Source organism: Gavia stellata, chromosome 2 (assembly GCF_030936135.1).
Source record: "Gavia stellata isolate bGavSte3 chromosome 2, bGavSte3.hap2, whole genome shotgun sequence".
NCBI lineage: Eukaryota > Metazoa > Chordata > Aves > Gaviiformes > Gaviidae > Gavia > Gavia stellata.
Genome location: NC_082595.1, coordinates 5708394 through 5735863, shown reverse-complemented (window position 1 = coordinate 5735863; position 27470 = coordinate 5708394). Strand labels below are relative to the sequence as shown.

The 27470-nt window shown below is 38.6% G+C and overlaps 1 protein-coding gene across 22 annotated transcripts in view; it reads left to right on the top strand.

The window, feature by feature from the left end:
- NRXN1 (neurexin 1) overlaps positions 1-27470 on the top strand; it is a 740438-nt gene that overhangs the window by 310232 nt on the left and 402736 nt on the right. For 15 of the 22 annotated variants that reach the window (XM_059835672.1, XM_059835679.1, XM_059835674.1 and 12 more), the window contains 3 exons: positions 3754-4137; positions 12040-12243; positions 14442-14468. In XM_059835672.1, coding sequence (XP_059691655.1) covers positions 3754-4137; positions 12040-12243; positions 14442-14468 — 615 coding nt within the window. The remainder of the gene's footprint in view (positions 1-3753; positions 4138-12039; positions 12244-14441; positions 14469-27470) is intronic. The other 7 variants (XM_059835686.1, XM_059835685.1, XM_059835683.1 and 4 more) reach the window with 1 other exon arrangement.

The window sequence follows — 27470 nt, the reverse complement described above, 5'->3', positions numbered from 1 at the left end:
CCTGGGTTCTGTGGTAGCATCTGCCATTGTCATGAGGTGCAACTTGAGACGGTTCCGGTAGAACTTGAAAACTTTCCCTCAAGAAAGATGACAGGCTTGGGGGGTGGAACCAAAACCAAAACATACCCACCCCCAGAAAAAAAAACAAAAAACCCACCACCAAACCCCAACAAACCCCAAACAAACAAAAAAACCAAACCAAACCCCCCCAGCTAGACAAAACAGCACACTCTACCTCTATGTCACAGCTCTGGATGCACTGTGAATCCAAAGGTGTTTATAGACCCATTATCTATTTTCTGTAGGCCCATGTTGTATGAACTGGAGTTCTGCATTTTATTTTAGGATAGATCAAAAACCACATAATTTTTGATGTATTGTGGAAGTTGTCTTTTATTCCCCCTTATTTTTCTTGGATTTTTTTCACCTGCATTTACAAAGCTATTAGTGAGGAAAGTTTGCATTACCTGTCGGAGATACAGAAAAGGTAATTTGGATACCGACAGCAGTGGTGGTTGTATGGCTGCCTGGGCATGTTGGTAGAAGTTCAGCTGGAAACTAGGATAACTTGGTAACTGATAGCATGAAACTGTTGGTGCCAAGGCATGGGGTTTCTGCTATTAGCTAGACTAAAGCCTATTTGTATTATAGCCATGGTTCTTGTTCTAGACAGTGTCCTGTATGATATTTTGGTCAAGCTCTGACATAACAGCAGAGCCAGAGTGCATTATTACAGCTTTGAGTCTTCTGCAGGTGCTATTTGACTTAGTGTAGCTCTTAACAAAAAGGATTAAGTAAAGCTAACTTCCAGTTGTTTGATTAAGGGTAATAGACACAGTATGTAGGTCAGTTGAGTGTCATGGGTATATCCAGCAGTAAATTGGAGATAGTCCAGCTGGGTAATAGGGGTTCCATGGCCTTCCAAAACATGGAAAAGATGCACAGAAGAGTTATTGCCTGCTACGTTTTTCTACCCATAGTCATTAGATGCTATGATTACACAAAGACTTCAGAGGGCTTCTCCCAAAGAGTATTTTATGCGGTGCCATTTCTTGGGGAGGGGGAGGGTTCATTTCTCTAAGAAGCTGTTGATAGCTATTCAAAATAATACTTAAGCTCTCTCCGGGGTATTCCTTTGACATACAGAAGAAAACTTCCCTGCTTCAATCTATCACCTAACTGTAACTCACAGTCACCAGAGTGTAGTGGTGATCTACAGTTCCCTTTATCATTCACCTTTCTCAGCCTTCTGTGCTTGCAAAACTTCCATTCGGAACACCATGTTAATGTTGCAGCTGCACTGGCTGCGATTTACCTCTTTTCCTGTGCATTGAAAGCCATAAAGACTTGGCCCATTTTATTTTTTTAATAGAAACGGAGCCCTAGATATCTTCTAGCATCACGGATAGCTTGAAAACAAAAATGTCTTTGTCCAGCAGAAAAGAGCACTGTGCAGATGCATGAGCTTGTGGTTGGAGGCTGCAGCTGAGTTAACTTGTGTGGGTGCAAGCGCTGCCTGAACATAGGTTTAAAGCATTTGGTCCTAAAGTAGCCTGTACGGCAAGAGGTGGGAGCAAGCGACAACAGCAGTAAGAAATGCTGTGAGCACGAGTATGATTTCTATTTACAGCATCTTTGATTATTTTTAAAGGAGAAATGATCTATTGCCTGTAAGCAGTCCTTCTTGATAACCCTTCTGAGAGCATCCTAGGCAGCTATCTTGGTTTAACAGGTCATTCCCAGGCATCCTTGTTTGAGGCAGCTGATTGATAAAATCAAACCTCAAAATGTTTATGCTTGTATGCCTAAGGTCAAATCCATAGCAAGTGTTCCATACGAGGGCCAACTTTTGCTTCAAGAATCTGAGCAGCGATACAAATATTTAGAGTTAGCAAAATATAATAGTCTTATCAGTATTAAAGAGGTGGAGGTTTGGAAGAAAAAGGATTTTGGTTCAACAAGCCTATTTCTTACAGTTAAGACTGGAAGTTCACTTTACATCTATGTGATTATTCAACTGGCACAGAAAACGTTTCTGATAATACGTAAAAGGGAAAACTGACCACATCCTCAAACATTCTTTAAACACGCTTATAAAGATGCACGAATGCTATGCAGACCTTTGTTTTATCTTTTTAGATCTCTTCTGACAGTAGGGAGACAGTTTGTAGTAGTATCCAGCCCTTCTAAAATCCATACGTCTCGCGTCTCACATGGGAGTTGGACCTCCTGAGATGTCTACCCCAAAGAGCTTTTACTAAAGGTCCAAACTGTTTAGATATTCATTCTGTCCATGCTGTTGAAGTTAACCTATTGAACCAACAAAAGAACAAAGAAAATATGTAGCTCCCACAGGACTCCATTTCTAAGAGAGAAGCCTAAATTTTAGGAGATAGCCAAGTAAGAGAATGATCTTTTTCTGACCTGCTTCTGTTTGCTTAAAACTCACTTTTTACTATGTATGCTATAAAAATTCTGAATTTCTTATTCTCATGCACCACTCCCACCACAGTGGAAGTATTTTTGATAATCAGCATTATCTTCTGGAATCTGTGTCATGCTGACAGTGGAAATGGTAAATCATGTTAGTTTTATGTATATATGTGTGATAAATACATTGTGGTAAATGTGATTCTTCAGCATCTTGTCACCGTTAATACACTTGTAATAGTGTGTCCAGCAGATAAGTGTTGCATAGTGTGGCTGGTACGTTATAATAATCTGGTGACCTATATAACGTTTTGATTTATATTTTCCTTGCATTTGCACCCCTATAGAACGGTAAGGAATCACTTCTGTGAAGATCTTTGCAGAAGATTCTTTTTTCAAGTGATTTTACTTAGTAAATAAAATTAAATTTGGTTGACATAAATATGGTCTGTGACTCCATGTACTAAATTTGGTTTTCTGCCTATTCAAACGGTAAAAATTGTATACTTCATTACTTTTTAAAAAGTACAACAAAGACGATCTTTACAGTTGATTACAGTTTCTTTGTTCAGACACTTTGGAGAAACAGAACTTTATTTTAGGCTTAATTTTGTTTGTTTACTTTTTAAACTTAAATGAAAAAGATACTTCTGATTTCCTGAGGTTCTATATACATCTTCTCTCCCTCTCTTTGTAACATGCGCACATTCTGAGGTAAGTGTCAGAGGCATTGATTTTCCCTCTAGGAGCACATCATGGTCTTCTTAATGATTGCCTGCCTGGCAGCTGATGAGAGTATTTTCCTTCTGCACTTAAAGAAAAAAGTCTCATCCAAAGCCAACTGAAAGTGGTGAGAGTCCTTTAAAACAGTGTCTTTGGGTCCAAACCAAAGATACAGATTTGCTTCCCAGGTTGCAACCTATCAATGCAACCTCAGCCTTAATGCTTTGAGGCACATATGAGGTAGCGAAGAGATATTTTTTTTGTTGCGCAAGGAGGATATTTCTGAAAAATAACTCCAAAACGCATTTCCCCCTACCCCTATGAGATTGGTACGGTGATTTTGATTTCTTTTATATTGTGACCATGCAGTATTGTGCATAAATGTTTTTACATTGTTCGCTTCCTGACAGCGTTGGTACTACATTGTAATTAAAATAACGAAGCGTATCTATTGTATAGCTGTACAAATAGAGTACCTATATTTCATTTATATATATTTGCCAGGAGCTAATGTGGCATGTAGATTAATGAGTAAAACAGCAGTACCAAAATCTTTCAAATGCCTTGAGAGTCATGCATTTTGTTGTCTTTTCTTCTCAGGGACCATATCTGTGAATACACTACGTACACCATATACTGCACCAGGGGAAAGTGAAATCCTTGACTTGGATGATGACTTGTATCTTGGAGGCTTACCAGAAAATAAAGCAGGCCTCGTCTTCCCAACAGAGGTGTGGACAGCACTTCTCAATTATGGCTACGTCGGCTGCATTAGAGATTTATTTATTGATGGTCAAAGCAAAGATATTCGACAGATGGCTGAAATCCAAAGTACAGCTGGAGTAAAACCCTCATGCTCAAGAGAAACGGCAAAACCTTGCCTTAGCAACCCCTGTAAGAACAATGGCGTATGCAGGGATGGGTGGAACAGATACGTTTGTGATTGCTCTGGTACAGGGTACCTTGGCAGATCGTGCGAAAGAGGTAGGTTCCATGAGATGGCTGCATTTCTGTTTTATAGAATCCTGCACAATGATTAAAAATGGTAAAATATCATTAACTCTTTTGAGGCAGAAAAAGCGTCGTTGCTTTCACTTGATGTGGGATGGAGCCCTGCTCTAGACGGAAAGAAGTAACTCTAGAGGAAAGATCTTGGGGGATTTTCTAAGATGCATGAAGAAGTATTAGTTGACTATGACAGAGAGTCAGTACTGCTAAATGTCTCTTAAAAAATGTCTCCTTTTGTGTCTCATCATACATTGCTGAGTTCTGAAAAGCTTTGTGAAAGTAATTTCAATTCTTATTGCATTACTAAAGGGTCACATTCCAACTCCAAACTGAGGTCTTGTTCTCTGCCTATTTATGTCAATACCACTGTGTAATTACATTTACTTTCAAATTCCACAGTATCGCTTAAATCCATGGCCAGAACTTCAGCCATGAGTCAAAGCAAAAGAATCAGTGTAGGAATCTATATTTCTTACTTAACTTTTTTTAAAGATCCTAGTTACCCAAGGGAACAGTTTCTACTGATCTTAAATCACTGAGTATCCCTCTTGCCTAGAAAAGGTAAGTGAAAAGTTGACAAACCCCGTTTATTTAATAGCAAAGGTGGATAGTGGCAAGGAAGACAAATGTTGAGGTGAGTTTATAGGAAGAAAACTCTATAATTTATTTAAAATTACGCTAATAAAACATTTTAATGTAAGTAGGAAAACAATAAAAAAGCTTAGTTAATATTTTAGGTGTTTATTTTTATTCTCATTGGAGTAGGAAATGTTTCGATGCCAGGAGTTCTATTTTTTCATCTCACAATTGACACAGTACAGTTTCTCTTCAAGCTGAAATCTAAACCTAAAGTTTATTGGCTGGGAATGTAAGTTCTTTCCATCTAGTTTGATTCATTTTTCTAGTTAGTAAGATGAAACAAAAATGTATTCTTTAAAGATAAAAACCTGATGAATATTTTAAGTTGTATGTAAATAGACATGTGCATTTATGTAGAATTAATGCCATCGTATTATTAGCATTTGCAAGTAGCTTCTCAGTTTCTTCCGTTTTTTCCTGTCTTATTTTTTGAATATATATGCCTTTGGCTCATGGCCAGTTATTCTGAGATCGCCAGGTTGTTCTGTCACTGGTGGAGTGAAGCTGGCAGAGGGCATAACCGAGCTGTCTGATGCATTACGAAAACCTTCAGTTAAACATGTCTGGTGTACCACCCTGTGGCAAAATTCTGCTATTGCATATGGCCGAAGTAAAAATAGGATTTGCATTTTTTTCAGCTTGAGAGTTAGGAAACATGTGCGTTAGAGACCAAACCACATGCAAATCTGCAAAGGACTTAAAAGCAGTCTTCGTCATAGCAATTTCTCATAAATATATTTGACAGGTGGTAATATTTTCTAAAGAAACCTCTCTCTTTTATTTCCCATACTTTATTTTCAACCATCTTCCAATACAGAGCTTGATTTTTCCCAGTGCATTCCCCTGGTGGGAATGGCGGTACTGTGGTGGTGGCGTTGGCTTCTCTACAGCGGTATTTGGTTCTTGTCCAACAGAAATATGTGTGGCAATTCAGACAGTATGGGATCATTTCCTGCTCTTGGGTTTCCCTCTCCAGAGGAAACTACGCTGAAAGAAGATCTCTTTCCAGTAATACTCATATCCCAAATGGTCATGCATTAATGAGATTATATCTTTTGGGATTTTGAAAGCGACGTGTTGGCATCCTACCACACAGACTTCTTATAACTACTGCCCATGTGCCGTAACTGATAAACTTTTATATCTGGTGATATAAGCAACACAATTATAATCGTTAAATTTAAAATAAAATAGGAACGTGTTCATGTCAACAAACAACACAGTTTCACGAAGAAAAGAAAGCATTAGAATAAAATATTGGCGATTAAACAACTGGAATACTTACCTTAATCATTTAACATTAAGTTATCTTCAGTAAACAAAAGCATGTAGCTACTTTTTGGTACAGTCATTTGTTTTTCATGCTATTTCCCCTAAAATAGGAGTACTAGCATCCGTATGTGGGTGTATTGTGTACAGTGTATTTGAAATAATTTCGTGTACAATGTATTTGAAATAATTTCGTGTACAAAGTATTTGAAATAATTTTGGTCAGCCCATCAGTGCACAAAAACCATGGAACACAACTCAGTTCTATTTTAATTTCAGTATAGTTAATATTTTTTATGTCCATGTGCTTTTTATCCTGATGCAAGTTATTCTTGATTTTATTCTTGATTTTCAGTAAGGTTAAACATCAGTATAATCTGTCGATTGGCTTTAGTAGATTATGGAAACTACAGCAGATGGACGGACAGATGTCACAGCAATATAATTTGGCTTTCTAGCTTACTTTGATTGTGTATCAGAATACGTGACTGCCTCTCGGCAAAGCCTTTTGCAGGTGTATACTTTTGACTGGATGGCTAGAAACAGTGCGCAAGAGTAAATTCATCAAACAGTGAGAGGAGAGAAAGTAGGCATGCAAAGAAAGATTTATCAAAGTGACATTTCTGAGGAGAAAATATATTTAAATTAGAGGGTGTGCGGGTAGATGTCCACATTGTGCATGCACACGCACCGGCATACACACATATACATTAAATAAAGAAATACAGCTTTCATTCCTTGCCTTATCTCTGGAGGCTTTAAAATTTTAAAAAGAAAGATACAGGGGATATGATAGATGGTGTGAAGAATCATGCTCAAAATATTATAGTAATTCCATCTCTGACTTAACTAATTGGTCCTGTGTGTTAAAGTTCTAGCATCTTAACGGTGTGGCTTAGGACCTCAGTCCTGAAATAATACCAGTGTAGAAATTGGGAGGAACCATTTCAACTTCTAGTCACGTATTATCTAGTAACTAATTACATATCAAGAATTTTTTCCGTCAGATTGATGGAAAGGTTCCTCATGATTCACCAAGGCTGCAGCTTTGGGTCCAGATGGGCCGAAGGAGCTGCCATAGAAAACAGGCAAACAGCGCTTAGCTGAGTGTACGCCTATGAATGGAACAGAACCTAAAAGTTTGAATGTGAATCAGTAGCCGTCGATACACTTGAATACTCACACAATTTATAGGAGTAAAATCATATATATCAGTGAGTATTTTCAGGGCAGAATCTGATTGCTTTTCTTACACTGGTAAATAAAACAGGGTCAGAAAGCCAAGTTTGCGTGTGATTTCGGAGACGGCAGACACAGAGGATAATTTAATGCTTGAAAAATGGTTCTGTGAGCTGCAACACAGTCCTCACATTACTGCAGACACTTTGAAACTGAAAAAGCAGGAAAAAATTAATAATTCTGTCATTGGGACTTCAGAGGCACCACAAGGCGTCTAGAGGAAAAAAGACCCTGCTTTATTTATTAAAATACGTGCAGTAAGCATCTGTACTTACCAAGCATCATGTCGTTAAAAACAACACAAACTTGACTGCAGAACATAGGAGGAAGAACACTGAAATTCAAATGCCTAGGCCATACTTCTTTCACTTTAATTTAATAAGCTGTGAATTGAAGAACAGCATCTATTCAGAAAATTCTGTTTCTCCCCATAAATATCCGTCTGAGCATTTCTGAGGGTAGAAAGAGGTGTAGGAAAGTTTCCAGAAGGATAGGTGCCTCAGTCTCTTCAGCAATTTAGGTAATCCCAGCTCAAGTGAAAATCAAGGTCCTGAATCTCCTCTCATATCGGTACATCCTTGGTGATAAGCACAGAGCTGACCGAGGTAGTGTATATATAGGAAGGAAGAGTATGCAGCCCTGGAGATTTTAATCAGAAACAAATTGCAGAAAACAAAAGAGAGGGGAACTGAACCCTTCAGTAGTTTTCTGGGTTTTTTGCTCATTTGGGTGTTTTGTTTGGTTTTTAGCACAGAAGCAGTAAGGGGTTTTAATTGCCGGCTTTGTAAAATATCAAAGAATGTATAAAATAATTTTTATTGATCTCTGAATTATATCTTACTGTTTATTTCTTGTTAATAACTCTAGTGCATGCACTTATTTGCTGCCACAAAAAATTGTCAGTAATGTTTTATAAGGGTTTTTTGGCTATTTTTCTTTTCAGTGCTGTGCTTCCAACACTGAAGTGGTAGTAAGATTATTATTCCCTGCCGTGGAGACTGATGCTTTTAATGAATAGCACCTTCTGAGCTAAACTTATGGTCTATTAGCATTTAATCTAATAATTAAGAGGGGGCTCAACAAGAGAAAAAAGACATTCTGCCGACATTTGTGAGAACAGGAATGTAGATCTCAGATGAGATGCATACCCCTTTGGAATTAGTTGGTCCAAAGCAAAAAAAAAAAAAATAGATGTTGGGGGAAAAATTAATACATACTTTTAGCCAAAATGTTCCTTTTGAGTTTTGCATAACTGGTGTAACCCCCGCTGCCTCTGCCTGTTCAGATCACCATCTTGCTGACCAGGCCTTGCAAATTATCTGTTCGTCTGGACAACTGAAGTAACTGCAGGATGGAAACAATTCCGTTAAACAACTGAATCTCTACTTCAAAGAAAGTCAAAACAAAATAAGCCCTTCTTATTTCATCTTGAAAACTGTTTCTTCCTACTGTCTGACGAACAAAGTTCTTTGTTCATGTATGCCACCAAGCATAACAGTAGGGTAATAAGGTGTTGCCACAAAGAATTTCAAGATAGACACCGGTAAGGGAAGAGGGAACTCCTTGTGCTGTCAAAGGTTTCATACATGTGCTACTAGATGCTTTCTGTCCAGCCGAGGCCAACAGAACATGTACATTTTCAGAGCTGAGAGCAATGCTGAGTCAAGTGGAAGAGATGCCGAGTTGAGTAGACGATTCACGTGGCAAAATCCAGCTTGCCATCCTTAGAGAGTAACACAATATTGGCAAAATATCATTCAACCTTCTTAATGGAGCAATCATTTAATAATGGTTTAACAACAAAAGGTTTTTCTAACAACATTTGTGCCAGCAGACTCATTTCAAGTGAGTAAACTGAATATAGTTGGATTTTTTTATTTTAGGAGTATGTAGTGTCTCCACTCTTCAGTTACGGCTCTCAGGGCAGCGCTAAATCATCTTTGATCAAATCATCCCTGCTTCCTGCCAGTTTTGTTTTTCTGTGATACCTGTGTATTTGGAAAGCCTGTGACTTGGAGCCTCCCCATGCTGAAAGGAGTTAGTTGACGTGTGGGGGTTTTCTCATTGCCCCAGAGCTTTTAAGTCATTTGATCTTCTGTTCAATCTCCTTGGTCTGTTCTTGGAACATCTGTTTCCAAAATAACTGGCACAGTATGGTTTAGGAGGATTGAGTATCTAATCACATCATGTCTGTTCACCATGATGTTAAATACTTGCAGGTCATCTCTGATTAAATTAAGACAGTTCCTTCTCTCCTTTTTCTGTAATATTCTGAAAGACTGAATAATTGTAGGAAAGCCGACAAACAGTATCAGTGCTGATTCTGACAACTTTCTTTTACGTTATCATAAGATAATTTATTAGCAACATACCTCTAGTGTTGTTGAATGTTGTTCATCCTATAACATCTAGTTTTGCTCTGTTTATGAAAACCCTGAATACTATTAATGTGTCTTTTTTCTAATAGACAATATAAAATACCTTTTGTTTTCTCTTACATTAGCATGTAACTTAAACTTTTATGCCAGACTTCTTTAATTATCTAAATCGTGTTTACCTTGAGAAAGATGGTGGGAGCTTTTCATGCAGACTAGACAGCTAGATACAGGAATGAATTGTAAGCCCCTGCTTGCCCTCCCTCCCCCCCAAAAAAACCCCAAACTCAAACAATCAAAAAACCAAATCACCTCCCACTGAAAACTCTTTGACTTAAAATCTCTTATCAGGCTGGTGAGAGTTAAGTATTTAATCTGCTTCACAGAAAAAAATTAGGTTTAGAAGATGCAGAAAACGTTATTACCTGCATGGTTAGAAATCATCAAACCTGTAAATGTAGTCGTCTAACCTGTGAGGTCTAATGACCTTCACGCCGGTAGTAGTAATCCCTTTTTTCCAACATCAAACTGGTTTCTTCAAATTTGTGTTGGGGAAGTCTGGAATTATTAATGAACATACCATCTATCATTTTTGCCTCCAATATGCTCACAGAGTTAGTGGAACATTTTGTCCTTCCATGGACCATGTAGACTGGAAGTCTTGAAGAGCTTATCTATCTTTAACAGTGTACAAGATGTCAAAACCCTTTCCATTGCACAAACTGTCATAGGTATTGATGTTTAAAAAAAAAAAAAAATTCTAACACTGTTTTAGTTGTGATACTGATTAAACGTAGTATCAGTGATATTAGTCCTTGAAAATATTATTGCATGTGGGACCACAATACACCTTCGCTGTAGGTAAGTGTCTCCATTATATTGTGGCAAATGGAAGCATAGAGAAGCTTCCCTTGGGTGTTCTCTGCTGCCTTCTCTTTCTGCATGTTGCTCATTTGGCCTGTTACTGGGCAAGTAACCTTTTTTTTCAGTGAGTTGAGGTACTGTCAGGATTGCATCTTCTTCTAGGAAAGATTCTGTAGCATCCTGGTTAGACCTCATCATCTAACACTTCAACAATTTCTAAGATTGAGAGTTTTTGGGTGGGTTAAAGAATGTAGGAGACACATGGAAGAAGTTAGAAGTCTTTAGTGAATTAGTGGTAGGTAAACAACCAGATGTGCATAAAATGGGGCACAGTCAGATAGTATATTTTGCCATTCAGGTAGTGGGTTTAGTTACGTAGCATGGTTAGTTTTTGTCTGTTACTGCGGAGCCTCCTGAAATTCCTGGCGGTCTGCCCACTGACTGTTGGCTCAGGGTGAGGGATGTTGCTCGCTCACTGCTTCTTCCACCACGGTGTGCCACTGTCCACGAGCCTACGAGCCCTTTCCAAAGGCTGGGGTGGTTACCTGGCCGCAACGCTTGATCGTCCTGCAAAACAAGGACTTCCGAAGACGTTTCAGAAACAGATGTGTCCTTTGCTTTCTAGGAACTGCTGTGCCTCCCTGTGAGTGGAAATGCAGTCTTTCTGCTACCTTTCTTACCAGCCTGAAGGCTGGGAAAGGACTTGTGGCTGGTTGCCCCGGGGTCTAACAGACTGTGACCGCTCTGAGCTGGAGCCGCTTGCCGGGAGGGTTTCCTGTAATGTCTGAAAGCGACAGTTACTTGCTTGTCTCAGGGGTTTGAAGATCTTACCCTCAATATGCCAAGTCCAGTCTCGATCCTCTTGTTGAGGCTGTCGTAATGTTTGGACGCGCGTTTTTGTTTCTATCGTACCGCAGTCGTCGTGATCGTGAAGCAATCTGCGCTCCGTCCACACCGTGCTGGGGTTATTTATCTGTTTCAGGCGGCTTTTTGCTAAGCGGATGATAATTGTAACTGTGGCGGTAGCAATTCCAATTGGTTTATACATGAAGAGTCCTAAGGTAATTAGCTAGGTGGATGATAGTCCGACATGACCTTTTAATAGGCTGTAAGGTTTACCTGAATAGCTTTTACTGGCTTTGACCTGTTTTGAGTAGTAGCAGGCCTAGTCTTGCAAGCATTTCTTGACATGTGATTTTACCCATCTGCTTGAAGATGCGTAGATGAACGGCTGGTTCATTAAAAGAGTAATTTAGTTTCTTTAAGAAGCACCAAAATATTCTGCTTAAAAAAACCCAAACCAAACCAACCCTAACAATAAAACCAAACCCAACTTTGCTTATGTTTCCCAGTAATAATTGTGATACGTAATATGTAATTTTTCTGTGTCATACTGGGTGAATATACATTTACCATTTTCTCTTTGAGCAATTTCAGTAAATACAGTATCATTCTTTAATAATAATAATAATTTTCTCCTTTATGTTTTCAGAGGCGACAATTTTAAGCTATGATGGAAGTATGTTTATGAAAATACAACTCCCTGTTGTGATGCATACAGAGGCCGAAGATGTTTCTTTACGGTTCAGGTCTCAGCGAGCTTATGGCATTTTAATGGCCACCACTTCTAGGGAATCTGCAGATACCCTTCGTTTAGAGTTGGATGCAGGACGAGTTAAACTAACGGTCAACCTAGGTAACAAACTCTTCCTCCAAGAAATTAACATTTTCTTTACATTTTTCTTTTTGCTTGCGAACATTTATGAAACAGCCTGTTTCAACATTAAAAGTAAACTGAAATGATATATAAGCACATGTCAATGCAACATTTGCGTATGTACATACACACACAAATACATGCCCATTATTATACTTTATTTTGGGGTTTTTTTGCATTTTTGTATTCTTTATATAGTCTAACATAATCCATCACGATATTTTTGTACTATTGTGTATTCTAAAAAGAGAAGACTAGTTCATCAGTGGTGGTTTTGGGCTAAATTATTATTCTTCGTTGTGGAAGGCTGGTCTCCCTCCACAACTTCTTCACAGTAGCGATTCCACAATTTAAATGTGCGAGCAGAAAGAATGTGTATGTAGGTCAGTTCAGTTTTACCTTCACCAATTAACTGTACTACGTACAAATGTATCAAAGAATTTCTAGTTTTAACACTGAAAAATGCTGCAGTTGGATATTCCCACTGATGGATTTCTTGGTCTCCTTTTTTTAGGTGTCAAATCTATAGTAAATCCACCTCCTCTCTTTTAAACAATTCTGTAGTGGTATTTTTGTAGTATCGAACGATAACACAACCCTTCAATGCCCAAAGACTGCGGCCCTCAGCAAACAGCCGTGTGAACACAGGAGGCACAAGCCCTTTTACAGAAAAAAAAATTGGTTTCCTGGTTTGAAAGATGATGGACAAAATGTTAGGTTATGGTTTTTTAAACTAGAGAAAAAAAAGTAAATAAAGCGCTTCTGCCGTGCTCGTGAGTAAGTCCAAGTCAGGACCTGAAAGAGAACAGAAGTACACTCAGGAAAACGCACGTTCAGTGCAGTCATTCCCTTTCAGTGGGATGTTATTTTTAAAGGGAATTAAGTATGTTATTGTTTTAATCACAGATAAAATGATTTCCAGAAAGCGTGGCGGCAGGGGGGAAGCAAATAATCACCTAACCCTCCACTTCATAAAAGGTGTTGCTCACTGAAATCCTTTCCTGGGGTTCAGATTTCGGCAGGGAGCAGGAGAAGCGCAGGCTTTCCTTACGGACTCTTCTCTTCCCGTCCCCTCTCAGCATTGGGCCGGGGCTCGCGTGGGCTGAGGTCCGCCCGTGGCACCCAGCGCCGGCGCGGAGCCTCCCGCCCGCGGGAGTGCTTTCTGTAAAAGGGGATGTGCAGGTCCTGGGCCTTGGCTGTTTGCAACCACTTTTCTGATGCGGTTGACGACACATGACAAACTCAGCTATATGGAAACAAAATCTAGGTTTGATGGTATATATGTTCCTCAAAGGTGTAAGCCAGGAGTAGCTGCTCAACCAAGTAGCGTGGTGTAGAATTTTTTACGGTAATAAATGCAGGTAGCCCAGCAGAGGATCCTACTACAGATCAGGTCATTCTCTTTGTACACAAAACACCACCCTCTGTCAGTTTTTGCCTACTTCTGTAGTTCAAGAATGCGAATAAATCCATGCCCAAGCGATATTGTTTCTTCCTCCAACACCCCTCCTTTTTTTCTTCTTCTTTAGTCAGGCAAGGAAATAATCTGAAAATTTAAAATTAAAAAACAGGGTTCTCTAATTACCAGTGTTGATAAATATGTGATTATTTTCTGTCTATTAACATAGCTTTAAATGTAGTCACTGTTCATTTCTTAAGTCTATACATTAAGAAAACGTAAACCCACAGAACCTTATTTATAGGCCTGGGTAATGAGCTTTGTATTTTACTACTTAGCGTTCAAAGATCAGCCTTTGAGGTCTACTATACACAAGTCGTCCAAGATGTCTGATTGTGGCCCGGCTTGCTCTATGACCCATTGTGACGGAGCACTTTCTAATTGCATTGAGAGAAATTACCTGTTCTTTCACAGATGGGGAGAAAGCTGCAGCCTGCCTCAGTTAAGCATCTTTGACATTTAATCCTGATTTTTCACTTAGATTTGTCACCATGTAGCTTTGTTTGAAATTGGCCATTTTTACCCTATTTGTCGTTTCTATTTATAAAGATTTATCGCAGTATATCTGGGTTATAACAGTATGTAAAGACTGATGATATGGAGTGGCCATATTTGCATGTGTCTGTCCCCGGAAGGGTGGACTGTGATTTTATTGGATGTCTGCAGCTATTACCTTGAAGGATAAATTTTCATTTTTCATCTATTCTTCCCCATCTAGACTGTATCAGGATTAACTGTAATTCCAGTAAGTGCCTATTCAAACTTTTTAAAATGTTATTCCACCATTATAAAATATGCAAACTAGATGAAAAAGATTGTGGACAGCTTGCGAGCACTTGATAATTTTATTAATGAAATGCGGTGATTAATTATCATTGTGTAAAAAGTCATCATATGCTCTAGTGTGTGTTTTTGTCCTTCCCATAGGATATAACTTTTAACTAGAATATTAAAAAAGGAAGTATTCTACAGGTTGTAAACATATGTAGAGGAAATGGTACCTGTAGTACTGTCTTATTCTAGACGGGCTATTTTGTTTACAGTAGCCATTGAATTTTTGAACTAGCATTTCTGATAAGCTGTCACATAGTTTCACCCGTGTCCTCCTTCTAGTTTTCTTGACGTGTTACCTCCAACGTGTGCTGAGACTGTTGGAACGTAATTGTCCGTACTACAAGAATTTCTATTTTCTAATCCTCCTAGACAATTAACTGTATTTAGTGGCTGCTCATAAAGGAATTCGTTTTGCTAAATCTTTGTTTCATGGAAATGTAACACATTATGATAAGGACATTATTAAGCCTGAGAAAAACCATATTTCTATGATGATTTTTTACACTCTAATCATGTGAGAAACCTTAAATTGAACAATTTTTCTCTGTGATATGCATGTTTATGAAACAGAGGGAAACATTTGCCAGATGAGTGGACTAAATTTTAACTGCTCTGATATTATTTGGATTAAGAGGCTATATTATGAAAGGAGAAAAAGGACTGTGATTTTATTTTGAGTCTATGGAATTCCTGAATGGTGTCAACAAAATTACTGATAGTAAGTATGGTAGATTTGAGTTTCGGGTTGTATTTTCTTTCCCTTCCTGACAGGTTTTGCAGGCCAGAGGACTGGCTTTTGGTAAATAGAAAAAAAGCTGAACAACAAACTGCGTAGGTAGACTTGGTAGTTGTTAGTAGTTTCCCAAAAGACATGAACATAACATCCCATAATAGTTTTATAGTCCACAAAGAAAAATAGGGACCTGCAGTTACTCATAATGTGTCACCTGCTAATAGATTTTTTCAATGAATAACTTTACAAGACAAAAATACAGCGTTTGTATTAAAAAGCCAAGTTTTCTTGGGGTAAGTTTTTAATTTAAACCATACTTAAATCCAGACAGGCTTCTCAATACCGTAAAGGAAAAGCTTGTAGGCACCAAGGCGTAAAGACAGCTTCCTCATATTAAAAGAAAAAAAAATTGTTCAGTTCTAAAACCAAATCTTTCCACTTGCCAAAAACGTCCATTGTCCATTGCCAAAATGTATAAGATCGTGAAAAATCTCAGAAACACTTTCTTGGGCTGTCACATTATTTTTTTTTCTCCTGCTGAAGTCCCAATTAGAAAAAGATTTCCAACTGTAAGACAAGCAGCTTTTTGAGCTGAAATGTAATGAGTTTGACTGCTGCTGGTAAATTCCTTTTTCCCTAGGAAAAGCAATATTGCTTTTTTCTTGACTTCCTTAATAAAATTAGAAAATCCCTCTGAAAAGGGAATTACTAACATAGAAAAAACATCAGTAATAAAGGCACAATACAATAGGTGTTTTGGGTTTTTTAATCTCTTTTGGACAAAATGCAGTGTTGTGAAAATAAACGAAAAATATTTCTAGGTTCCATTTTTAAGCAAGTTTTGGATCAAAAGAGAACCTGTACATACAGAGTAAGTAATAAGCCTCCAATTAGAGGATCGTAAACAGGAGAAATATATGTACTGAATTGAATTAGCAGTTACGAGTTCTGGTCAGGCTCATACAGAAGCAGCATAAACTCTGTACAAAATATCCTTGGTATCAAATACTCATAAGTTATTGTTCTTCACAGTTTGTTTATAGCCTTTTTGTTACTAGAAAGGAACTTTCACAATTAGTCCCATCTCCCTTTGGTGCTTGCGTACTGAACAGGGTTTTGTGAGCTTTTGGTACGGTAAGTACTACAATGCTTTCTTATCAGCACTCACTGTAGCTTTTCAACAACCTGATAACATTTCATGAGCGATTTCTGCGTTTTAATTTTTAGATGATGAAGAATTATTGCTCTAAGCAGTCCTTAGAAAATGCTTGCTTATTAGACAATATAATGGATTTTAGTGGAACGCAAACGGTTCGTTTCAAAGCAACAGCATCCGGAACTTGTGTCTTAATTCTCTAAATGCTATAATAGTTCAGTGCCTGTCTTTTTGGGTCTACTGAGAGCTGGATGTATCTCAATCCTGATTTTGTGCTGATAGAAGTAAATCTGGTTTTCATGTTTGAGAAACATTTTTCAGATTTTCACATTTCTGTTGCTTAGAAATTTGTCATCTAAATCTAATTTCACTGTTGGGACTGACACACCGTTTATTATAGCTAGATTAGTAACAGAGTTAAGGTCAGGATGAAGCTCTGGTTTGAATTTGGAGAGGCAGCTTTAAAAAAAAGTCAAACCAAACACAAACAAAAATTGGTGTTTTGCTTGAGAGCAGAAAAGGAAAAGATGAACATAAGCACCTTATTTCCTACAGCGAATTCCAAACCTAGTGAATAAAATATTGCACCTCTTTCTCCCGTTTTCCCTCGAGTGCGGCCGGTAACCTGTCTTCAGCTCACTGCCGATCAAATGGCCAACCGTTGGCCGCTCAGAGCTGAGATTCCGGTAGCAATTTTTTCTACGCTTTGTCATGCCTTCACCTTTAGCTAACGTCCTGTGTTGCAGAGGAGGTGGCATTTTGTGGTCTTCCTTGTTTGAAATACGGACTTGTTTAAAATTTCAAAATGTTAATCGGATGTCAGGTCGCTACTGAGCTTGTGTCTCATTACCACTGTGACGGAGACTGTTCGCTTCATGCCATTTTCACGGAACCGAGTGGCATACTAAAGTCAAACTATTTTTATTTTGTGTTAGGTTAGAAGATTGGTATCTTTATAAAACCTTACACCACTAGAAATTCTGTCTCACGTCAATCAGAAAATACCATTGCTGAAATGTTGGCTTTGTACATCCTTAAATCACTTCATTGTGTTCTTCGGACCTGCAAGTTTACAAAACAAAATTGTCTGTCAGGCAGTGAAATAAATAGTCCTTTTAAACTGCAGGTACATGCAGGTCAATGTTAAGGCTGACATCAGGAAAAAGGGAAAAACTTACGAATAGAAATGGCTACTGTGGTTTCAGTATTAGTTTTCGTAGACTGAGGAAGAATTTGTTTCAAAATACGACTGAGGTGAATGATGTTGGTTCAAATAACACAAATGTGAAGCACTTCTTGGCACTAGTCGTTCTGTAAAAAGAACTGTAAGTTGATTCCTGTACAGCTCTTACACATTATATACAAAATTGATGGGCTAATCCTTAAAAATTGCCTAAGGAAAAATGCTAATAAAATCCAATAAATACACATTTCTCTCTTTCAGAGAGGGAAGTAATTGTTAACTTTTAATTGCAGACTGTAAAGCATCAATTATAAACACCAGTGAGTCCTATTGAATTGAATGGGATTTTTCCTTAGTATTTCTTAGAGACAGAACTTCATCCCATAAAATTCACATGGCAGATCAACAACTGTTTTGGAATGACTTGTGAACAAACACAGGTGTGTTATATTTCCATATTTTTCACTGCTGCAACATTAAGTGCTACTATCTTGGCTTAATTTTAATTCCCTTTTTTCCAGTTTTAATGCTTCCAAAACACTAGCATCTGAAAAATTCCAGGTTCCTGTAACTCAAGAGGCTGCTGGTTTTTATGTGCGATACACTTTTTTCACAGGCACGTGCAGTCTTACATGTTATTTCATCTTTTCTGGTTTTGTTTTTTTGCACTGCTATCATTTCTGAAAATAAATTGTCTACATTTTTATATGAGTCAGCAGAGTAGGACCATAGGATTTTTATTAATTCCTACATTATACAAATGTTAACTGGTAAATAGCTGGCTCTCATTTCTGAACCTGATACTTTTGTTCAATAGGAAAAGATACAGGATAATCCTTTTTTTTGAACGCTGCTCTGAAAGTTTGCTCAACTAGTGGCACACGTTGGTGCGGGAGTGATTTAGGTCAGTTCTCTGGTACGCAGTTTTGCTTCTGTAGGCAATAATTCGTAGAGTAGTCCCCCTGAATTCACTTACACTCAAATGTAGGACTGTCATAAGAAATGAGTAGGAATTACAGGATGTTAGAAGCAGGGAGCAGAGAGTGCGGTGGCAGTGAATACACGTATACTGTTCCCCAGGGAATGTACCAGCCGGCTTTGCTAGCTGGGTGGCCACCTTGCCACATTAGGACCAATTTCCTGGGCTTTGAGGCTTTTCTGTTTGTCCTTCCAGTGTATTGCCCCTTCACTTGCTTTGTTTGCATGCACCCCTCCTTCTGTGTCTACCTAGTTCTTCATCCATTCTCTATATCCTTTATTTTTTCCTCTCATTTTATTTTCCCACTCCATTTAATGTCTCTGTTTTCCCCTAAATCCTTAATCTCTCTTCCTTGTTTTGTACATCCATCCTTTTAAAACTTTTCTGCAGATGTGCACGTTACAGATGATTAAAATAAATTATTCCGTTTGGAATACGTAACATCTGTTACTGAAGCATTTTTTCTTGTTAAGGTATCCTACAAATCCAGAGCACGACAAGGAGGTATGTCAGATTATAGGTAAATAACAGGAGAATTCTATATGTTGAACAACCAACAATGGTGTTCAATTACAGTATTTTCAGTTTTCACATAGATTTTAAGCAGCAGGAAAGCTTAAATGAAGACTATACATCCTTTGGAAAGCTACTGCTTGTAAAAATGCATTTTGTTGCAAAGTCCAGAGTCTTCAGCTGTGCTCTTACGGATATTGTAAAATCTACTGCAATGAGCAAATCACTAATACATTTCCCGGTATTAACTTCTCACTAGCTGGTGAAAAGAAGGATTTGAATACGTTATTTGCTCCTTTTTTTGTTGTTGTTGGCAGTAGAAAGTCGTGAAAATGATACAGTAGTGTAGCTTCCCCCAAAATGTAAGATCTTGTGTTTGGCCTGTTTTCTTACACAGAGCTTATGAATCGTGTGAGGTGGTTTTGCTCGTTCGGTGAGGCTGACAGCCTGCTAAAAATAGGCAAAAGAGCTTTACCGTAGAGGACCCAGAGCAAATCAGCAGTGTGCTTTCATTGCCAGTTCAGTCAGGGACTCCCCTCTGTTTGGGGTGTAAAGTTGGAAGGAATTGTAAATAGTTCTTTTAAAGCTTTGGCTATACTTTGCAGATTTCGAACATGGGGTCATTGGATTCCTCCTCATTGAGTAATATCACTTTAAAGATCCCTTTTCACATGATTCCCTGAAAAACACGTCTGCTGCCCTGCAACAAAACTGAAAACATACGTGGCCCTTTTCAGTCAAGTTCTGATTAGGATCTACTAGTTGCTAATAGAAACCATCATTTGAATCTAATCAAAGGAAACGAGGTTGAAAGACGCGGAAGAAAGGAAAACTGCGCCTTTACTCAGCCTTTCCCTGGAATCCGCAGCGCTTAGTCCTGAAGCTGCGCTAACGCCGTCCTGTATCTTGTTTCAGCACTCTGTTGGGATGTGCGGTTGGAAACAGCTAGGCTAGGGAAAAAAAGTTCAGGTTTGGAAGCAAAATAGCCGGTATAAACATAATCAAGATGACTAAAGTAGTTAAGGGACAGCCCATAATTTATTCTGTACAGCCACAGAAGCCGGTTAGGGGGGAGATCCTTCCGATTCCTCATTCTCTGTTAGATACAGGGTGAAAAGAAGCGATGCTGCCCAGGTTACGCCATGTCAGGCCACGGTGTTCATTGCCTTACTGGAGGTGTGATGGCAATGCCATTCATCTCTTCCTGCAGTCGACGCGCCCGCCCGCTCCGCAGAAAAGGGGTGGCTGTTTCCCCCCGCTTGGAACCTGCTTCTGCTCCTTGGGAGCACCTAGGGCAAGGTCTAGCCCTTGGCTTTTGTTACGGAAAGTCCTAAATATGCAGTAGATATTTCCCAGAGGCTGATAGATGTTAACGCTCAGAAATATTTCTGAGAAAGTCGTCTCCCCCTTGAATGGTAAGAGTGACTTAGCTGAGAATGCAAAGGCTGGTCATTTTTCAAATGCTCCACATAGTGTTCTTTGGGGTTTGTGCTGCAGAATTTCATCTGTCTCTTAAAAAGTTTTTCATTTACTTTAAAACTGTGGTCTCCTAACCCTCTTCCCGTCTGCTGGTCCTGCTCTTGCGTTGCCTATTGCTTTGCTGCCAGCACAAATGTTCAAGAGTCCACGTGGTGAATTTAACTCCAGAAGTGGCCCATTAATAAAATTGTTAATTTTAACTTGCTGCAGTTTTCTGAGCAGTTCCATCACGCGACGCGTGTGGACGCCTGCTGTAGAGTAAATCAGGAGAAGAGGGAGGCAGGAATGGTGTGGAGACAGTAGAAAAACCACCTCTGGGAGAGAGGCTGGATTGCTTTTTTCAGCAATGCAGACTTACGCTGTCCCAAAGTGAATTCATCTGGCCTACATCTAAGCAAGAACAACCTGGAAAAATACATGTTATTGACAGGAAGGCAGAAACGTCCCGTCTTGAGATGTGGAATGCTCAGTCTGCATCAGTTAAGAGATATTTCAGACATCTGAAGGGAAATGTTGGAAGGGTTGCTGGGTCAATGTCTGCATCTTCAGCTAGATACATCACAACTATTTTCCTTCTCTCCTGAATTTGGCTCGTAAAACAAAAGCAGTAAGTTGAACTTAGGAAATATCTGAGGCCCGGTTTTAGGGAGTTTCAAGCTTGAGGAAAAGCCATTGAGTATCCAGAAGAGGATACAGATTCTGGAGATGCCAGCTGAGGGGATGCTGTTGCTTCTTGACCGTTTGCATAAGATAACACAGGTTTGCAATCTGTTTTGTTGTGGCTTTTTGTGACATTTCCTAGGGATGTAGTTTGGCTTGAGAGAGGGTTCTGGGAAGGTAACGGTGAAGGGGGTATTGGATTGCTGAGTGTGAGCTCCTCCCCTTAATGGGTAATTAAAAAAAAAAAATCAGTCTTGTGTTATACTGATTTCTCAGCTAAAATGTATGCTTTGGCAAACACAGAAATCTTGCAGGGAAATAGTCAAGTTATGTAAAAGGCAGCCAATTTTACCCCTTCCTTATCCAGTTATACTTGTTTAGAGAAAAAAAATTTAGAAACTTGAACTAATGAGGGACATAGGAAAATTTGAATCACCTAGCTAATTATAAAGAAATCTTGGGAAGAGTCTTGCACATGTAGAATTTGTCAATGCCAGCGGTGAGGCACCCCTAAGTTCCCCCCTAGCTCAGGCCTGAACCTGCTTAGCTGGGGCATGGGAGAGAACTATCATCTTAACACACCAAACAAAAGCTCAACCCTTCATTAACGTGAAAATAAGTGCTTCAGATTTGCTGGCTGACCGTTTAAGGGTGTATCATATTTACTTTCTCCCTTTCAAGGTCGGCTGCCGGGGATTGAAGGCTTTGCTCTAGCAGTGCTTCTAGCCTACGTGAAGGACAGCAGTAAAGTTTATTTCTGTGCCTGCGTTCCACTTGCTGCTTATAAAACCTCATCTGTGTTTGCTTTTTCTTAGCTAGCAGAGGAGAAAATTGCCATTAGTCTTCTGGCAGACTGTCAATAAAATATCGCTTCAAGTTCTCTTACTAGAAAACAGATGATGGTCTTTTTTGTGTGTATGCTTCTTTCCTTTCTTTTCATTCTTTTCATCCATCTTGTTTTTATCTTTTTAAGTCCCACGTTCTACTTATGGTACTTTAAAGATATAACTGATTGAATGGGGACTTCAGTAATCAAATATCTAATAGTAGTATATCTGTGGCTTTCCCAAGGCACGGTGATGTGCTCTGCAATAGCTAAACACAGTAAAAAAGGCAACAGTAAAAGCTTAAACATAGGGTTATTTAAGTGAATTGGAAAATTCATACAACAAGGATAGTTGCCCTAGTTGGTGGTGAAAAAAATCATTAGGTATATGTTCAGATATAGACTTGCTTTTTTAGCACTACTACATAAATGTTTTCAGAAACTTCTTTAAGATTGCTGAAAAGTCGTAGACTTTCCCGTTGTGATATTTCAGTGTACAGTTCCGTTTTACCAGGCCAGCTATAGCTAGTTTTCAATTTAGTGTAAATGTGGGGCTGTATGAGTCGGGGCCACGGTGTGGTGCTACATCGGCTGGCTCTGAGCACCGGTGTGCTGCCCAGGTATTACCGCAGAGCCCAAGGGCACGGTCTGGAGTTGACTGAAGTTGTTCCCTCTGAACCTTCGGCCTGAAACCCCTCAAGGGGAGTGGGGAGCAGGAGATCCTCCAGAATACTAAATACGACGAGAGGACTGGCGGAGGCTAGGAAAGCAAAGATTGCTGCAAGCGTGTAAGCTCTCATTTTACCAAGAGGGACAAAGCAGCCTCCGGGGTGTGCTAGATCTATAAGAACAGATTATCTCAAATTAATAAGTCCTGATTTATTTGCAAGGGACTTGTGCGTGTCTAGCTCATGCTGGTCCGATCAGATCTTTCATAAAAGGACTTTTCAGAAGTAGCAGACTAGGCCTTTCTACTATTTTAATGGGAAGAAGCAGTAGAAAGTAAGTTTTCAATGCATAGCAGGTCCTAAATTTCTCTTATCTTACTTTTATGTTTTTCTCATTTATTTTTTTGAGAAGCAAAATGACTTAATCACATTTCAGGACTGGTGATTTAAATTAGGCTCACAATTTTTTTCATGACAGACAGTGGGTGTTAGAATCTAATCTTGTGGGGATATTGAGGAGTGATGTTCTAAGCAGTAGTAGCAAAGTAATTGAAGCTATTTTCTTCTGCAGAAGAATATATATAAGATAATGTAATGTCATTCATATTAGTGAACTAGGCTGCGATGGCAGTCATTCCACAGTAAAGCTCTGCTACCAGCTGGTCCCCCAGGAATCTCTACTGACATATTCATAAATGATTGAGAGACGAGGAGGAACACCGGAGGATCATATTTGCAGATGCAATGAGATTATTTAGGAAAATCAAATGAAATGCTGCACGTGAGGGTTTCCTGAAGGGTTTCCAAATGCTGAATGACGGGATAGTAAAATGGTAGGTGGAATTAAATATCAATATGTACAAAGTAATTCGTACTAGAAAAAGTAACATTAATTATGCAAGCACAGCAATGGAGTCTGTTAGCACTGAGGTGAAGAAATTGTGCAGTCATCGTAAACAGCTCTTGTAAAACAGTTCAGTGCTTAGAAGTGACCAGAAATCCCAAAGGATGTTTGTTAGTAGCTATGGGGAAAGGAAGTGAGACCGGAACAGAAAACAGCGTTGTGCTATTGTGCAGTCATTGTTTATCCACATCTTGAATGCTGTATGTGTTTTTTAGTTCCTGTTCCTCCTGATGAACTTAAAATAGGAAAAATACAGTGCACTGCAACAGGGAGGATTCCAAGTACAGATTGGCTTTCCTACATGCAGGAGCTAGGCAAGCTAGGGGAAAAAAGAGATACCTGAGAGAATATATCTTTATAAAGATATGATACAGCCACAAGAAGCATCAAAAAGGTAATAAGTAGTATGAAATTGAAATACATCAAGGACTTTGTGTGGTAAGGCAGTTTCTGTAGCTCCAGTAGTCCCTAATACATTAGTGACTGGAAGCTGTGACTATGTTAGAGTAGTAATTACTATCCAGTGGCCCTGTTTTTCTTAGCTGCTGTTGAAAGCACAGTGCTGGGCTGGCTGGACTTCTGCTCTCGCCTGGCAAGGCCACCCTTATGTTGCGAAACAGATTATTTTTTTTCTTTCTAACGGAACAAAAGTTTGTCATTGGTATTAAAGCTGATGATCTAGATGCAGCCTTAGCTCAGAAATTCTGTAAACTACTAGCTGCTAGAAGCTGGCAGCACATAGTTAGGGGAAAGTCCCTTATTGTTGTTCCCTTCTGGTGTAAACATCAATTGCTCGTCATCGTCGAAGGCAGAACACAAGACAATACGGAACTCAGGTGTAGCATTCAGTATAGCAGCTTTTGTCTTATGCACCGTTTCCCCTCTTATTTTGCAGCTGCTTTTCCTAATCATTTTATCACTAGTTTATACCCTGTATTCAGAGCAAACAGGGAATTGCTAGTGAAAGTAATATATCAATCTATCATCAGCTGCGTTGTATACAATCATTCTAAACTTTGTAATCCCATTCCATGAAAATTAGAGTACCACCACACAGATAGCAGCAGATGACACGAGCCAATATTTCAATAAATTCTCAAAAAAAAATTGTTCTTAGTTAACTGATAAAACCAGTCAAATTAAGATAAATCATTAACTTGGCTATTTCGTATGTACTAAGCGTTGTGAATCATTTTTATGACTGAGTACCAAGAGTTTTCTGGCAAGAAATTTTGGTCTGTAGCTCTTTAAAAAGAAAATCATTGTTAGCATTCAGTATTAAGAAAAAATAACAGGAACTCAGCACTGCTCAGTTGATAATGCTTCTAAATTTATATTCAGATTGGAAATACTATCAGGCTTCATGTATAAATACCTTTATTCGCTCTTCACATTATTCTTCATTTCTTTCTTAGGACTCTCTGTTTCTAAGAAATAATGCTGTGGTGGTGTTCATTTGTTAATACTTCTGTGAAAAACATTTGGAAGTGCTTATAAATGAAAATTCTATGGAGAAATACTGCAGTCTTTCTATTACAGGATTACAGTTTGAAGAGTTTTTTTCAGGTGATAGAAACTTAGGTTGTTTTTTTTTTTCCCCAAATAGATCTGTCTAAAAAGATACTAAAACCATTAATAGTTTAGTTCAGAAAGCATTTAAGTATACTAAGACCAGGCATAGGACTTTTTCTGAATGTGATGCCTGACTGAATCAATGCTGCTGTGCTTATCTCCAGGACTTTTCAAGGAAAACCAAACAAATTGCCATCTCCCTGCAGACAGATACCGCTTTTCTGATCAGCACATCACACGCTCACAGCTGTCATTCTGTCCTAATATATACTTGTAAAGAATTCATATAACGAGTGTTTGGGGTTTTTTTTGAATGAAATGGATATACACGGGTAAGAGATAAGGGAGAGGGGAAATTGAGAACCAGGGAGAGTGAAATTTGAATGAGATGTCTGGTTCTCAGTAACACAGCCAGAGAGGATTGCAATAGGTCTAACATATGTTCAGGTGAATTGCCAAGTTTCTGTCTGCCCCTCTCATATTAATAGATACTATGAATAGAACACTTCTACATTAGAAAGAAGTGCAACCAACTTTGGTGAGAGTCAGAATAGATCCTATTTCTCAGTTTGGTGTGATGAGGAGAACCAAGCGGCTTAGGGAAAGCTTGACTACCTCTTCTTCAATCAAAGAAAGAAAAAAAGGAGAAAAAAAAAAAGGGGGTACCAAACTAAAGTTAAGATTATTCTGATACATGTATACATTTCTAGTGCTGGAAGTCTGGAATAAATCCCTGCTAAGCAATTATCTTACTCCTTTAAGCATTAAGATCAGTAGGATCTGATTATAGACAGTAGTGAACAGTACATGGGCGTAGAGCCTTTGTCTGTCTTTTCCATATGTAGCGCTTTAATACAGAAGTGGAGTTCTCTGCCTATTTGCATAAATACAAGTTCACAGAACCTGGTCTCTGAGCCCTCTGTGGCATTTTGATGGCCCCTTCTTTACTGCGTCTGCAGAAAATGTTGTGTAAGTATGTATTAGTTTTAGCTGTATGACTGTTTCAAAAAGGGGGGCTATTTTATCATTGCTTCACTTCTCTGCAGCAAGTCATCGTTTCATAAGTTCAATCTTCATGAAGAATTCTAGCAAGCACTTAGCTACAATATTGTTCTCCATTAATGTTGTAAGAACAGTAATTCATTTTTCAATATGCTTTTTTTGAAGAGCTAATAGTGTTAAAAACATCTACCCAGTACATGTCACTGATGAGCAGTTTCTTATATTAAAAACACTCTGTATCTAGCACATTTTGCATTTGTGTCTATTAAAATGCATGAAACATCTATCATAACATTTTAAGCACTCAGTAGCTCATTACTGGAACCACATAACTGCTTCCTTATTATCTCTTCTTGACAATGACTTTAATGAATTATATTCAGGTAGTTGTTAAAATTTCCATCCAAGCACATCTCATTTTTGGGTGACGTGTCAAGAGGTTAACTTATGCTACCTTCCAGCTGATTCCTAGGCCTCAATCCATCAGACAAGTCACTTCAAAGGAGATATTACTCTGTTGAGTTGAGACATCAAGATAAAGTTGGCTTTCTGAGATGCAGTCCCCTTTGGGAAGTGCGCAAAGAATTCTTCAGTAGTTATTTGTCTAGGCAGTACTGAAGCAACAAGACACAAGATGAAAATCAAGACATGGAATGAGAAAAAGCTATTAAAGAAAAGAGGGAGCTGTGGTTAATATAGCTTATACTAAATTTTTGGTATGATTTCTTATTCATTTTAAACTCTGTGAGATTTTCCTCCAAGGAGTGAAGTGCAGGTATGTTGAAATAACATTTCATTAGTTAAAAGTTCCTCTCTGTCTCTGCATGTTAAGTCTTTTCTCGCTAATAGTAAAATCTGTCTGGAAAAGAAAGACCAATTAGGTAAGTCAACAATTCCGTCTTTCACTCACATGCCATGAACTTGCTTACGTGTGACCTGTGGAAATCGGATCAGAAATGAAGAATAACAAGCTTAGGTAATATGCTCACTACCATCTAAGGAATTCTAGTTTTACAAAAATTTAAGCGCTATAGTTGTTGGATACAGGTGAAAATTACCTGTTGAATTTGTGTTTTGGTTACTGCTATACTTTGAATTTTTCATTGCAGTTTTTGCTATGTAACATTTCAGCTTGAACACAAATATGCCGTTTCCTGGGAGGGAACAACATAGATGTACACCATGAGCTCTCATGGGAAGAAGTATTCTTGCATCTCCAGCTAACGTTTTGGAGGTGG